General features: G+C 40.1%; 1 protein-coding gene across 1 annotated transcript; it reads right to left on the bottom strand.

Moving 5' to 3' along the window:
- Positions 1 to 1329: 1329 nt before the first annotated feature.
- On the bottom strand, positions 1330 to 11901 carry RIOK3 (RIO kinase 3). Its single transcript, XM_032182353.1, has 13 exons — positions 11815 to 11901; positions 11340 to 11461; positions 10403 to 10548; positions 10168 to 10272; positions 9589 to 9698; positions 8720 to 8863; positions 7912 to 8039; positions 6593 to 6781; positions 6016 to 6175; positions 4876 to 4956; positions 4702 to 4791; positions 4235 to 4342; positions 1330 to 2727 (listed from the first exon to the last, which is right to left on the bottom strand). The coding sequence occupies exons 1-13, from the start codon at positions 11881 to 11883 to the stop codon at positions 2626 to 2628; spliced, it is 1554 nt and encodes a 517-aa protein (XP_032038244.1). The 5' UTR covers positions 11884 to 11901; the 3' UTR covers positions 1330 to 2625.
- Positions 11902 to 15334: the final 3433 nt, after the last annotated feature.

Genomic DNA, 15334 nt, shown 5'->3' with positions numbered 1-15334 from the left:
GGTCCCCAACGGTCCTCAACCGTCCCCAACGGTCCCCAGCCGGCCGGGCGGCCGCTTCCTGTTTACACCGCCTGGCCGCATGACGCGCGAGCGGCCCGCCTCACGGGCGGTGCTGCCGCCATCTTGGGGGGGGGGGGGGTAGGGGGGCTGTGAGGGGCCGCCTCTGCCTCAGGTGCGGAGCGTGCTCAAGCGGTTTTTTTGTGGTTTTTTTTTTTTTTTTTGTGTTTACCGTCCCCCTATTACCAATGTCACCCACGGAACCATGTCCCCAAGCACCACGTCCAACCTTTCCTTGAACACCCCCAGGGATGGTGACTCCACCGCCTCCCCGGGCAACCCGTCCCAGTGCCTGGCTGCTCTTTCTGAGGAGAAATGCCTCCTCATCTCCAACCTGAACCTCCCCTGGCACAACTTGAGGCCATTCCCTCTGGTCCCATCACTAGTACAGTCTCAAAGAAAATTGAGACTGAGCAGATTTTACTGCAGGACATTCAGGCAATATAATCAGGCCCACCAGCTTCAACTCACAGGCTCAAGGACCATCACTTCATTTTTTTATATTTTATTAAATCTGTTCTAAGCAGATTTTATAAAGAAGTTAAAAACAGACATACCAACTGAGGCTTCTACTCAAGCACAACAGAACAAGTCTCCTGTTTCAAAATCACATCTCAGAAAACGCACCCCTGCTTTCCAGTTATTTGTGCTCTCTTCCTCTCGCTTCCAGTGCAAACATCCCTACGGATCTAACATCCTTCCTTGACGAGAATGCTGTAACGTAGTAGATAGCTGCTTTGAAATAAATGTTTGTTTCCCTAAGAAATATTAGAAGTACTTAGACTTTTAATAAGTCTAGAATATTAATATTTTTCTTTTTAAATACCTTACCCTCTGAATGCTCTGAGGAAGGTTGGGTTGTATGTGCCAACAGCAGGCTCCAGTCTTCCTGAAGGTGTTAGGTAACTGTGGCACTCCACATCCGTACGTAATTCTGTTCGTTCCCTGATGTCTTTATTTTGGGCAACTGTTTCACTGAGTGGTGAAGACATATCCACAACACATAAGCTGCTTTACTTACAAAAGTAAGGGGTAAAAGCAATAAGATTGGCACAAATGTATAAAGAAAAAAAAAAAAAAAAAAGGATCCAAATACCTCCAATGCAACTGGCCAAAAAAAAAAAAAAAAAAAAGTCAAAGTTATTTACTGTTTATGTAGCACCCATGAAAATAGTCATTTTTCTGTTGTTAAAGAGAGTACTCCCTAACTCTGGTTTAGCATAGCACTGAGGATTGGCGATGGCCAGTACGATGCAAAGAACCACACAAGAATGCCACTGCAAGATCTAAAGTTTTTACTTCATAACCAGTTCTCCAATTATTAAAAAGAAAACTAGATCACTTTCACAGCACACTGGGAGAATGTCACATGTAGCAACACAATATTCTGCTTGATAGAACAGCACCAGAAACAGCAATTTAAAAAGTTGATCCAAACTTCTTAATTCCAAACCACCCAACTAGATCAGTTCATCTTCAAATGTGCTGGAGGGAAAACATTGCTAGACTTTTAAAACTTGCTAAAATAAGAAGACTGGCATTAAGAATAAAAGCATGAAAGAAAGATGAATCGAATTTTCTCTTTTCCAATTGTAATCAAAAAGCTTAACTTAAAAGTAATTCTGATCAGTATTTAGTTTTCATAAGTGTACGATTATCTTCTACATGAGTAAGAAGGTTTGGTGCTCTACCCAGATTTTCAGTGCAGATGCAAAGGTTTGAGTGTTTGTTTTCTTGACTTGCACCGAGTTCTTGGAACTACTTGTATATTAAGATTGAAAGCAACTGATTTTACTCTGTTATGCATCTTGGATGCAGCCCTCAGGACTTCCAGCATATCACTAAAGAAGTCCTCTGCAGGTTGGATTCAGATCAGTTTCTCTTAATACCCAATTGTATTCACAGAGACAGTTAGAGCCAGACTCCACGTACTTTTAATGGAAAGGTCCAGACTTTTCTTTCCATGTATAAAGACGTTGTTTTGTTAAATTAACAGTTTCATGATTACAGCACAGTTTGACTTTTCATTTTGCCCTGGGTGAAGGACGAAAGGCTCATTGACACGGTTGCGATCCACAATTTTTTAATTTGTTTTTCAAGTCGCAAAAGAGAAAAAAGAGGGACTCTTTTTTGAGTCTGCTTTCTCACTAACTGGTTTAGTTGATCTAAACTCTTTTTTTTTTCTTTTTTTTTTGTTTTAAGTATAACATATAAGCTCTGAATGACACAAAATATGACCACCTCAGCCACGTTAGCCTAATGTAACCAGACAATTGGTGAAGCTGTCAGACCATCCCAAGTAGTGACATTCCATTCCCGCAGTGCCAGCCTGACGTGTGGGCGAAATTAAAAACAAAAATCAAACAAGAAAAAAACAAAACACTGAGGCATCACCATACGCTCACTGTGTTTTCCATTTTGGCATTCCCAGTCAACCACTCTCTCTTGACATCGGCAGTTGACATTTACCACTGCACTAACATAGTCAGAAGCAGCATATCTGTGTTGGTTTCTCGTGGTTTTGTTTTTTGTTTTTTTTTTTTCTTAAAAGCAGCTATACAGCCAATGCTATTCATCATAAATAGGTGGGTCTCCATCACTTGAAAACGTGGACACTTTCTTTCCATGATTCTGCACGTGATCTTCATTTCTCTTCTCCAAAGCTTCAATCTAGAAAGCCAAAGAAAATAGAAAAAAAAAACATACTGAAATCATAAAGCCAAGCTGTGCCTGAATGTTCCTAAATAGTGTTAAAATATACCTTGAGATGACTGATCAGGTATATACAATAATTTTATTTTAATGATTCTGTCACATGTGGTGCAATATGCTTGGGAAATACAGCTTGAAACATCTGTTCTCAAAAAATTAGTAAAAGGAGCAGTGCTCTTTTGCAGCTTCATGCTATATAATGACTGAAATGCATGAGCTGCAGGGAAGACAGAAGATTCTTAGGACTCCTGGCGTACTCCCCAAAGTAGAAAAGCATCCCTTTATCCAACTCTGATCATCTCCACTGTAATTCAGCCAATCCACCAACACTGGAGAAATTCCAAGTGATATTAAGATTACAAAGCCACTTTAATCATTGTCAACGGTGACAGTAGAAGACAGTTAAACATTTTGTGCAATCCAAGTAACGCAGTCCTGTAGTTTACTTTAATCTTCAAATTGTTATGTTTGAAATACTTCCTCTTGTACTCCAAGGGAGGTAATTGTAGTTACTAAAGTCAAAGCCTGAAGTTCAAGGATGCGTGGCTCAACTTCACCGATACACAAACAGTATGTCTTTCCCATAAAACCCGTAGGCAAAAAGATGACATTGAACCCACACACACACCTAAGCTCACAACACAGTCAGCAAGGCAATTTTTGTTTTGCTTAATAAATTCATCTTGGAAAGTCTAAGAAACCCTCGTGACTATTTCACTTTGTGTTTCCTTTACCCCTTGATCAGTTTGAGGACCTGTTCCCCAAGTCAAATGTTCCAAACCTGCTACATACTGGACTAGCATAAACCTGTGCTGTTATTAAGATTTGAGTAGAATTGCCATACAGCCCTTACTTTAATCAGTAGACGTGGAATTTTCAGTCAACTTCTAAGTATCTGGTAACAGGACGCATGCCTTGAGGAGGCCCAGCCAAAATTTGAACATTAAAGCAAAAGGTGACCAAAGATTCCTATTCTATATTTAGATTAGCAAGGATTCAGACGTCTAAGGTCACACTTAAACATCGAGAATGCTAGGCTATAAATTTTAAATTTAAGGAAGTAAAACCCTAAAACATTAACAATAAGCAGAAGTTTATTTATTTATTTTAAAACAACTCTCCTTTCTCTGTGTAACCTTTAGTATATGTAAGGGAAGTCAACAATGCTAGCTTTTAAATTAAAATAGATCACTACATTTCCCTTCACGCTGAAAGGAGCAATTATATGCAACGTGGACCTTTCATACTTGGGAGCAGGGCATCAGGAATGGGACAGGGAGGTCTGTGAATCTGAGTTTCTGAAAAATGTTTGTATGAGGAAGAAATAATGAAGTTTTAGAAGGGGGATGCAGAGTAATTGCTGAAATTATACTCATATTAATCATACAAACTGAACTTGGAAAGTTAAGGTATTGCAATAGCTACTCGCTAACCAAATCAAGATGTTAAACACAGAAAGTTGTACCTCTTCTATGAAGTCTACTTCGTTGTCAGCTGTAATATTTAAACCTGAGACAGCGTTGAAGAGCTCACGTTCATTAAGTGCTTCTGCCACACCTCCTTTCTGGAAGAACTAGGCAACATAAAAAGGAGACATTAAACACTTTACAAAACAAAATACTCCTTTTTCTTCCACAAATTACAACTGAAGTTTTTAGTCAAAATGACATTTTTGCTTTTTGTTTGGTAGCAACCAAGAGAAGTTCTAATTTCCACTGGTACTGTTTTATTCTTCCATACTTCTTCCTTTTCAGAGAAGAACACCATCAGTATGGACAACATGCAAGAATAATCCTACACATTTCCAGCCACAACCATTTTTTTTTGGAGTTGTTTTGGTTGATTTTAAATTAGCTCTGAATTTCAATGATGCTGTTTCAACTTGGAAAAACACTCAGCCTAACAGACGATCGTCAGACAAAGAGGTCCTACCTGTGAAACATTCCTACAGTCTCTGAACAAAAACTCAAGTCCGTGAGGATGGGTGGGCTCCACAGACTGACTGACATCAATAAGCCAAACCTGAAGGCGGAGACAGCAATTTGTTTTGTGTTAACATTTCACATCGGATGCAACCTTTCCTTCCCACTTTAAAAATACCCTCACCTTGCCGTCATGCCAAAGCATGTTGTATTCACTCAGATCTGCATGGACCAGGTTGCACTCTTTATACAACTGCTGCATCATCTGCAAGGAACAAAATCAATGCGTGAATCAAGTGTGCTAAGCGTGCTATTCCCAACGATAACATTTGCAGGGCGAGCACAACAAAGTGTTTCCCCACCCACCATTTACATTCTTTCTTCCAAATCTTCAGTGAAGCTTCACAGGGAACTGCAGTTTTGGTAAGCTGCCAGCAAACGAAGCTTTTATCACTGAGCTTAGCTTTGGCAAGTGAGAAGAATCAGTCTCGTAAACTCATGTCAACTCTGCCAACAGTCCAAGTGCATGAGAAAGATAAACGTGTTCTCTAAAAATACCTGTCACTCTTACCCCCATTGCGTAGGGGAAAGAAAAAAAAAGTCTCAGTTTTAGATGACGAATCCTAATTAATATCCATATTTGGTTCATTTAAAACACAGTTATGTTGCTCTACTGATCTCAGGATGTGACGTACAGACCACTCACAGCACCAGGCTGCTGGGGGCAGGGGGTGTTGTTGTTGTTTTGTTTGCTTGTTTGTTTATGACCATGGGAAGCTAATGGAGAGCAGACACTTAGCAGGTATGCGTCTGAAACAATTACAGTAGGAAACAGGAGTTAGAACATTGCACCATGCAATATTCTAATTCATTCTCTGAGTACTACACTAGTTAAAAAAAAACAACAACAAAAAAAAAAACAACAGGGGAGGGAGGTTTATTCACCAAAGTGTGTTTAAACATTGTAAATTAAATATTCTACAAACCCAGAAGGACTTCAGAGAACTTTCTAAGCCACTTACTGCTTCTGTAAAAGGAGGACTACTTGCTCATGACTTCCCTGCTACCAAGTATCCTTTCTGTCACCAAGTTCCAGCACGTTTTCTACTAGATTAAGATTATTTATTTGTATTATTTCTAGTGCTTAATTTCTCATTTATTCTAAGTCACTCATTAAACAGCAGTAAAATAAGCCTTTGGACTCCATACTTTGAAGCTGATGCAAGCATCCTGAAAAGTAAATAAATGCTGATTTGTCCTGTAAGTTATTTACCCAAAAGAAAAGTACAACCCAGAACTGGAGGAGAAATCAGCACTGTCTTACATTAAGAGTCTGATAGTAGGCCTTTTTCATATCTTCACTATTAAGTTTTACATCCTTTAGTTTAGGAGCTGGGACTTGATCCTGGCCAATGAAAGACATAACCAAGATGTGTTTCTTAAGGATAACCACTTGAGGACAAGGAATTCCTGCATTTTGCATTCTGTGAATCAAAAAATAGATACTGATTAAGAAAGAAACACCAAAAACAAAAAAGTAAAATTAAAAACCTAGAGTTCTAGTTCCTGCTTGCTCATTTCCAAGCTGTGTGTGAAGAACTTGACCCATTTCTTTGAAATAGACCAGACTGGTAGTTGATTTTATATAGACATACTCCCCCCTCTCTATTTCAGATTGGATAATTCAGACTTTAAAGCCATAAGTGGGCCTAAAAACGCTAATGGAAAACTAATTACTTATACAGCTAGAGCCTGGTAACTTCATGGGCTTATAAACTCTGCTGCCAAATCCCTGAAGATGTTGACAATTCATTAAATTGTAAGAAATCAGAGGGTATGTTAAAAACAGAGAAGAGGAAACCAACAAGCATTTGGCTTTTTTTTTTTTTTTTTTTTTTTACCTTGTTAAGTTATGCATTTCTTTCTCAGCCCACATACGAATAATCTTTCGTGGATTCAATTTGCTGAAGCGGTCTTTAAATCTGTAGTCATCCTTGATGTATTTGTCACGGTTCTTGAATTCATTAAGCGTCGTTTTAAACACTTTAATGGCACATTCTGGAGGTATAACTTTATCATCTTCAGTTGCACTTCTCATGGTAAGAGTTAAACACATAACAAAGGTAAGTATTCACATCCTTACAAGCAAATGTATGGTTGTTCTTTTGCCTTTTGTTTGTGTTTGTTATTTTTTGGGGTTTATTTCTTTTTAAATACATTGCAAGATACAGTGATTTTTAACACGCGGGGAAAAGACTTGATTTTGTACTGAGTTTGAAAGCCACTTCAAGTTAAGTTTATAAGAGTTCTACGATTAAACTTAGATATTGAATGTTTGATTTCTGGAATTCTGACCGTATGTTGCTCATCAAATAGGGTCCATCTCCCAACTTGTGAATATTTTAGTTAAATATCATAGCTAACAACAGTCCTGTTAATGGATATAATTACTTTGAGTACGTTACAAGTGAAAAAAACCTTGCATCAGTACAGCAATGGCAGTGCCACAGTGTTTTGTTAAGCACCTCAAAAGGCATTGAACTTTGCATAAGCAAAAGAACACTCCTGAATATCATTCAAGCACATGTCAAATAAAAACAAAAACAAACAAAACAAAGCAAAAGAACAACAACAACAAACATCCCCTTCAGCTCATCTTCCCTCCGCCCTCAACTCATGTCTCTCCTGACATCTCTAAACAGGTTATCTGTATTTGGGTTTTATTGGTTTCTTCTCAACATACATTGAACTAGAGGTGTTTCCTCATCCCAACACCATTCTCCAGGTAAACCAGAAGTAAGCAAGAGCACCTACACTGAGCTTCACAGATGGAGCTGGTAACCCAGTGATCTGTATGTAAAGACAATCTGCAGGTAGCCTAAGATCATCATGATGGCCCCCTTCTGTGGGGCAAGTCAGTGGAAAGAGTTCTCTGAAATCTCAAGAATTTTTTGTAAAAAGGAATACTTTTTTCTACAGAAAGTCACTGTGGATTTGATCCTGTTCATCAAATGGTCTCAAGGAAGACAGCAGGAATTTTTTGACTTCAAAGTCAGTAAAATTTGGTTTTCAGAATTTATCATCACCTGCATACACGTGAATAAAACCTCGAAGTATTAGCAACAAAACAGATGCAGATTGTTCGTTTATTTTGTGGTTTCTCCCTTTTAGGCCACCTCTGATGCTTCAGTGTACCGTGAGTACCAAACAACATACTTACTTTCCTCCATATGCATGAAAAACAACAGATTCTTTCCCTGTGCTGATGCAGCCTGTGATGGTCTCCAGCATCCCAGAATTGACCATCTTGTACAGAAGTAAACGTGTTTTAGGATCCACTGCTTTCTCCTACGGGTAAGAAATGAACACTCAATTCATTAAAACAATCCTTTGCTTTACGTTGAGTTAGAATATTTATATACTACTAGAGTCCAACTGGGCGCAAAAAAAATAATGTGTTAGAACTCTCTTAGTACTTAAGAACACTCTGTAGTGTTTTCAAGAAGTCTTACACATGATGAACATAATATCCCAAATATTATATTCCTTTTGTATGAGCTACAATGCAGTAAAACATTCAAGTTTGAAAGAGTCTGCTCCAAACTTACCCATTAAGCCTATTTACTGACTTCCAAAATTACTAACTAAAATTTACTTGGTCACCTCATTTTCCTGAAACTTGCTATGAAGATGTTTGGAGCCACAACCTTCAACCACAGCGGATTCATCCTCTAGAGAGTTTCTATAAATAATTCCTAAGCAGTTTACTCATTTTAGTCGAGTATGAGACAGGTTTAGAAAGAAAAACAGTAAATACTGGAAGCTGTTTATTCTTATTTTGATATGGCTCTCACAGTTAATGCAGCTCAAATGAAGACAGACTTTCTCTAGCAAGAGCTAATACGATCTTCTTCGTCAATTATATCACTTAATTGTTTTACTCAAAATGGTTACGTTTCAAGGAATTACCCAAACAGTCTTCCATTGTTACACAAGATAAAGAGCATAAAGAAACTTCAAAAACATACAGCAGTGGAGTGCTCCTTCTTTTCATGGAGCCTTGCACTTCGACGTTCCTCTGAGTATGCGTGCTGCTTTAAGGCATTGAAGACTTGATTTGACAGCTTTAAGTCCATCCCAATTCCATCTCCAACTTGGAACCCAGGAGCAAACTATGAGGAGAAACATCAGAAATGTAAGTATTTTTATTAGCCGACACCAGAAATTGGCACAAGCAAAAATTTCTCTTTATGATCTGCAAATCTAGCTTAAATTAGGACTTAAGTGACAACATTCCACACAGTGAGTTTCACAACATCCAAAACATATTGCTGTGAACTCAGAACTTGAAATTCTGCCCAAATTTGTAATAAGATTACCTAACATCCTGTAAAACAGCAACTGCAGCATCTCCTTGTTTGAAGCAGTTGTACCAGTTACATTAAAGAAAAGTGAAGGTAGGTACTGTGGGTACGTGGACTGAAAAGCTGTACATCAAACCACTGCCTGAAAACAAGTTCCTTAGTTGAGCAGGCGAAATTAATGTGAACGAAATTAGGTTGGATTGATACACTTCACAGGGATATCCTTGATGTTTTATTTGCCCAAGTACCACACTTGCCAATAGCTTTGTATTGTCAAAACAGTTCTATGCAAGCTCTTGAATCGTGTCATTAACAAGCTATTATTAAATTAACAACAACAAAAATCAAGTCAAACTGGCAATTTGAGTAACTAAACCAACCACTGCATTGCCTTCATCTGATTTTTAAAAATAAGTAATTAAATAAAATTAGCAGCATATACAGTAGTAGAGACATTACTTCTTTGGGTAAGTTACAGCATTCCGCATTCCGGTTTCACATGCAAAGCAAAATTCCTCTAAGCTTTCACTTACATTTTCCATACGAGCAGTGTTCTTTCTTCCACATACCACTTCATCGTGTTTAGTGGTAATGTCTTTTCCCTTTCCAATGAAGCCCTTTTTAGGTGTAGTAGTAGGTTTATCTGCCAGCAGTAAGAAAAAGCCAAGCTTTACATTGAAACAAACATTATTAATGCTAAGGTTCCACAATGCCCATAAAAATTATATATAGCTTTACTTACTAAAAAGAATAACATTTTAGTCCTATTATCTTAATGCAGTCTTATCTTCTCCTATCCTAAACACGTCAGATTCTTGCTATGTCATGACTTACTTTTATGTATTCTCTGGAGTGTCAGACAAAGTAATATTCAATATTTTGTGCAGATGCCCCAATATATTCTCTATAAAAATCAGATTTCAGCCACTGAAGCTAAAATACTGGAAGACAGAAGCCTTAAGTTACCCGCCCAACTTCCTGCATAACACCTCCCAATTAGGTGACCTGGTTTTCCACAGAATTAGTGGAAAAGTTTCTTCTTACATTGAAGAAAACTAATTTTCTTATTTATATCAGCTAGAGAAATTGTACTGTTTAGAACAGCCACATACCTGCCCTGTAAGGATCGTGACGGGTATCCTGCCAATCAACCTCATCCTCTGAACTGTCACTGTCAAAGGGATGCACCTTCCGATAATTTTCGAAGGATATGGAGACTTGAGAAAGAAAACAAATAAGCACGTCTGTGATTATCAGGGATTTGCTAAGTCTTCACAGCTCTGTCAACTGAAGTAGAATGCCACTAGAATGCCTCCAAAGCCAAAATATTTCTTTTGATTAAAGTACCTTTGCTATCTCCGTTGAATTTCTTCTCTTCACGTCGAAGCTGTGCGTCATATTCCCTGTCAAATTCCATCTGCAGCATCTGGGCTAGCATTAGGTCACTAGAAGTGTCAATATTTTCTCCTGTAATAAAGGGTCCTTCAGCAACACTATATAAAATGAAAAAATTGATTCCAAAAATTAAATGCAGCAATCTAAACAGAAACATTCCTTTATACCATTTCAGCACTCTATACAAAAGATGTAGTGCAGAGCTCTGTAGGAACTAATGGATCTCAAATGCCCCCCAGATTCTTTTTACAACTACTTTGCTGGGCAAATTACTTCAATGTCTTTGTTTACCATTCTGTAAGAAGTGTGAGGCTCCATTTTTAAGATGTCCCTTATGAAAAAGAAGTCATATAGCTACATAAATGTATATAGATACATAAAAACAAAATATATGCACTATATATTAAAAATGAGACCAAAATCAGTGTTGCATTGCTGTGCTTCACAGAAAAGGCCACAGGCAGAATCTGTATGCATTTAGAACTAGTAAGCTCTGGGCCACAATTAGAGCTTCCACGTACAGGGAGAATACGTGTGATATGCATAACCTGACAGTTTTCAAACTAACCATTAACAAAACTCCCTAAAAGAGGAGAAAAAAACATTTCTGACAACTTCTCTCAAACTATAGCTTATGGACTGGCTTAAAGCAACCAAAACAAGGTGAAGAAAATATCCAGAAAGGAGGAGTGGTAACAGAGGATAGTTTTTAAAGGAAGAGTTGTACCTGGGGAAGCCATCTTCACTGAAAAAGACCTGAAGGAGCAGAGTTAGGAAATACTGGGCAAGGCACTTACTATGGTGCTACGCTATAAGCACAATGCACAGAAGGGGACAGAAGATGAGGATTTACAACTCTGGAGATGACTAATCCGGGGTTTAAACTTACGCAACCACTTCAGGAAAAGCAGCATTTTCTTCTTCCAGTTGCAGCTCTTTCGCCAGCTGTTCGCTCATTACCTCGGCGAGGGAACACGATATCGATGCAGGCTTGGGGGCTCCCCAGGGACACTGTAAATAAACATTTCGCTCAAGCCGGCAACCCCCATAACAGGTTAACAGCAGTGCCTCTAGCATAAACTGAGGTAATTTTTAAGGGCTTGTTGAGTTTTCTGAGTTCACACACAGCGCGTGTAAAAGTTCGGGGGGAATAACTGAAATCACATAACTGAAATCACTGGTTTATGGGCAATATCCTCCCTCATTTCTGGACTTTCTGAAGGGAAAACCACCACGAAGGCGCCCTCGGAAGCCGTGAAGCCCTCCCCCAGCCCGGCTCGCTGCCGCCAGCCGCCCTCAGCGCCTCAGGGGGCGGCAGCCGCCGCTCTGCCCCCACAGCCGCCCCCACAGCCGCCCGCCCTCACCTTGCTCTGCCAGCCGGGGCCCGGCCCCGCGTCAGGCACGGCGGTGGCGGCCATCCCCAGCGGCTCCATGCGAGCTGCCAAGGCCGGGAGAGGAGGCGGAGGGAGGGAGGGAGGGAGGGCGGGCAGGCGGCTCCGAGCGAGAAACCTTCCGGGTCCTCCCCGCCGCCCCGCTCCCTCGCACCGCCATCTGCCGGCGGGCTCCGGAGGGACCCGTGTGGGGACGGGGAGGGGACGTGGGGACACAGGGACACGCATGGGGACACACACGGGGACATGGGGACACACACGGGGACGCGGGGAGCAGCCGCCGGTCCCTGCCGAGAGCGCCCGGGGAAGGGCGAGGAGCCGCCGGGCAGCCTTGCTGATAGGATAAATAGTGATCATAAATGGTCCTGTGGGGTGAAGTTTGCGTGATCTGAGGAAATAATGAAGATAAGGGGAGAAATAGATAAATAAATAAATAAATAAAATAAAAGCCTAAGTGTACAAATCGGTTTGGTCCTGATCCTGTAGTTCAAAGGACGAGCAAACAAATTGATCTGATCCGGACCCCGTAACTCACTGTAAATGCAGAACGAATACAAATGGCTCCTCTGCGATCCTCCACCTGTTACACCCCCATGGCAAACACAACGTTTACCTGGAAAATCATACGGGGTTAACATGTCCTCCTGTCAGGCCAGGGGCATTTTGCTGCCACACAGCCACCCCCTGTGCCTGCTGGAGCCAGCAGCAAAGCGATGCCCGGCAGCCCCTCAGGACTGGCTCACTGCTGGCCCTCAGGGGCATGGCCCCATCCCATAACCAGGAACCAGCCTGGTTATGAGGTGGGCGAGATAGGAAGGGGTCTCGCAGCCCCCTCTGTGGAGAAGGTCCCCATGATGTGGCTGCCAGGCCAGCCCCAGCAGCTGCCACTTGCCTTGACTCAGGCGTGGAGAATCGGCGTTGCCGGCCAGAGTTCATCTGAGCTGTCATTAGCCACCAGCGACGATGTCGGGTGTCACAATCACCAAGGCGACCTGTTGACAACCACTGAGGCTGGAAGTCCTCAAAAAAACAAACACCAAAAAAAAAAACATTAATAATGACTTAATATTCTTACATCTTTTATTCCGCTTTTATTTTTCGGAAATAAGTGTTTTTCACATTCTTCAGTTCTGCAGTCTAATAAAGGAATCAAAGCCCTCCTCAAATGAATATTACATGGTTGAGGCCTCGATCCCATGACCCCTTAAATGAATGGATCAAGCTTTGAACTAAATTGCACAAAGAAGAAATGCTATGTAAAATCACATGTAAACAAAATCATTTGCCACACATTCACATCTCCTGGAAAAAAAAATAAAAATAAAATAAAATAAAAAAGTTAAAATCTAGATAGAGCAGAAACTTCCCGTCATGCTACTCAAAACATTTCTAAAGCTGTTTAGCAACTACTGAATATGTAACTCTAGTTATGATAAACAACATTGGCAGCATTTTTTATCTTCATTCTTTATCCCACGCTTTAAATGATTTACAGTAGTTCAAATCTGCCTCTGCATTTTTCTCTAGGAAAACACATCTTTGCCCAAATCTCCCAGTTTTAGTAAAAAACACCTCAAGAAACATGAAGAGAGATATCAATGTAATATTTTGTATGAAAACTACACTCCACTAAATTAAAAAGTAAAAGTTATTCTTCTCACACGCTTACATCAGTCTTTGTAGATCCAAGTAAGCTTTTCTTATTCTTTCTTAAAGCCTTACAGGCTGAATTTATGGCACAATGCAAACGTATTTGTCTGCTTACTGATTTTCAGAGCTCTTGAACACAAGATCTGTGAAACGCTTTATCATCTACACAATCATGTCCATTGCATCTGTTACTGTGGCATGTGAGAGATCACTGCTGTCCAGGATGGACCAAACCTTTCAGCACAAGAAATCAGATGTCTCTTTCGGGCCAGCTCCTTACAAACCACACAGGATTGCGTTTCATGGACCAAAGTGTTTGCATTTGTCTTGGAGCAGTGGGGGCTGTGAGGCCCTTGAGCTCTGACTTTGCCTTTTGAGGCTCAACTTAGCAGGTTAGACGGGCTCATACCATGGGGTGGATTTGCCCTTGCTCTACCTGTTAGTTTCCCTTCTCCCTCTCCAATTTAGGCCATGCTCACCACTTCCTTATTTGTGCTGCTATCTTCAAAAACAGGGTGCACGTGTACAGGGAGACCCTGTACTTTGCATTACGTGAGCAAAGTCAAGATGAGAACAGCACAGGTAGGGCACTGCTGATCAGGCAAGAGCACGGCTGACCTGTGATGTGATACAAGAACGCCCAGGACTAGGTAGGACACGTCATCCACTGCTTCTCTGCCTCCCTGGGGTATTTATACTTTACACGTCACCGCTGTGCATAAGTACTGCTGTAAAATCTAGCTGTTTGCAATTATTTGCTTTTTTTTTTTTTTTTTTTTTTTTTTTTTTTTTTTTTTCTCTAGGTAGGTTCACTAAATGAGTATCTCCCAACAGTGTAAGTTAAGCAATACAGGCTACAGTTTGTGAAATGACTTACCGTTAAATATCTCGAGCTGCCGAAGGCAGAGAACACACAAATGTCTCACATTGAGCATTCACATAATGTATTTTACCACAGAGCTTGTCATTGAACAAACATAATGGTCAAATATTACAGCTAAAATTAAATACAAAGGAAGAAATGTATGCTTGTTAAGATTTTTTTTTTTTTTCCCAACAAAATGGCTGTTTTCTTAACTGTTTTCTGGAATGTGTCCTGTAACTGCAGGTAGAAGAAACATTATTCTGCTTTTTTCTGGTTTACAATAAAAGAAGTCCCAAAAGATTTGTTAGCTTTTCTTCACTAAAAAGTACCCCAAATGATTAATTTTTCACCACATAAATTAGAAGGATTTTTTTCCCCCTATTTTTACTGGAAAGCCATTTGGATATTTAGAAAACTGGAAAGGAAATTTGTGTTGCAAATTAGGAGTTTTTTGAATATTTCATGTTTGTCAAATCCTCAAGTTAAATGCACACTAGCAAAAACAGTTTATTTTTTAAAGCAAAAAAAAAAATAAAAATCTTATCACATATTCCCTAAGTACAGATGTTAATTTCTCTTGATGATGCTCTCAGTTTGTCATCACAGGGATGACTACAAACCAAGCAGGTCAAGAACACAAAATGTAATTCTATCTGTAACATGTTGTTGTTGTTTTCCTCGGAAGTTGTGCTTTTCATTCCACACACAACACTGAAAGAGAAAATCCCACAGATCACACCTCCATTCAGCTTCAATTTAGCCAAACACGGGCAAAAAGGTGGGCTGATACGTTTAATAGTATATTTGTAGGTGTGATGTTTGAAGCTGGAAGAAGTGGGGAGCGGAGGCAAATTTTGTCTCTGGGCTGCATCTCTGTGAGCCCAGAGGTGTCACAGAAGGAGTGTATTCCTTAAGTGCAAGGAATGGCAATTATCAGAAGGAAAGTTTGTCATAATAAGCTTGCAATTTATGTTAGTG

This window comes from Aythya fuligula, chromosome 2 (genome assembly GCF_009819795.1).
Source record: "Aythya fuligula isolate bAytFul2 chromosome 2, bAytFul2.pri, whole genome shotgun sequence".
Taxonomy (NCBI): domain Eukaryota; kingdom Metazoa; phylum Chordata; class Aves; order Anseriformes; family Anatidae; genus Aythya; species Aythya fuligula.
This window is presented reverse-complemented; position numbering and strand designations above follow the sequence as displayed.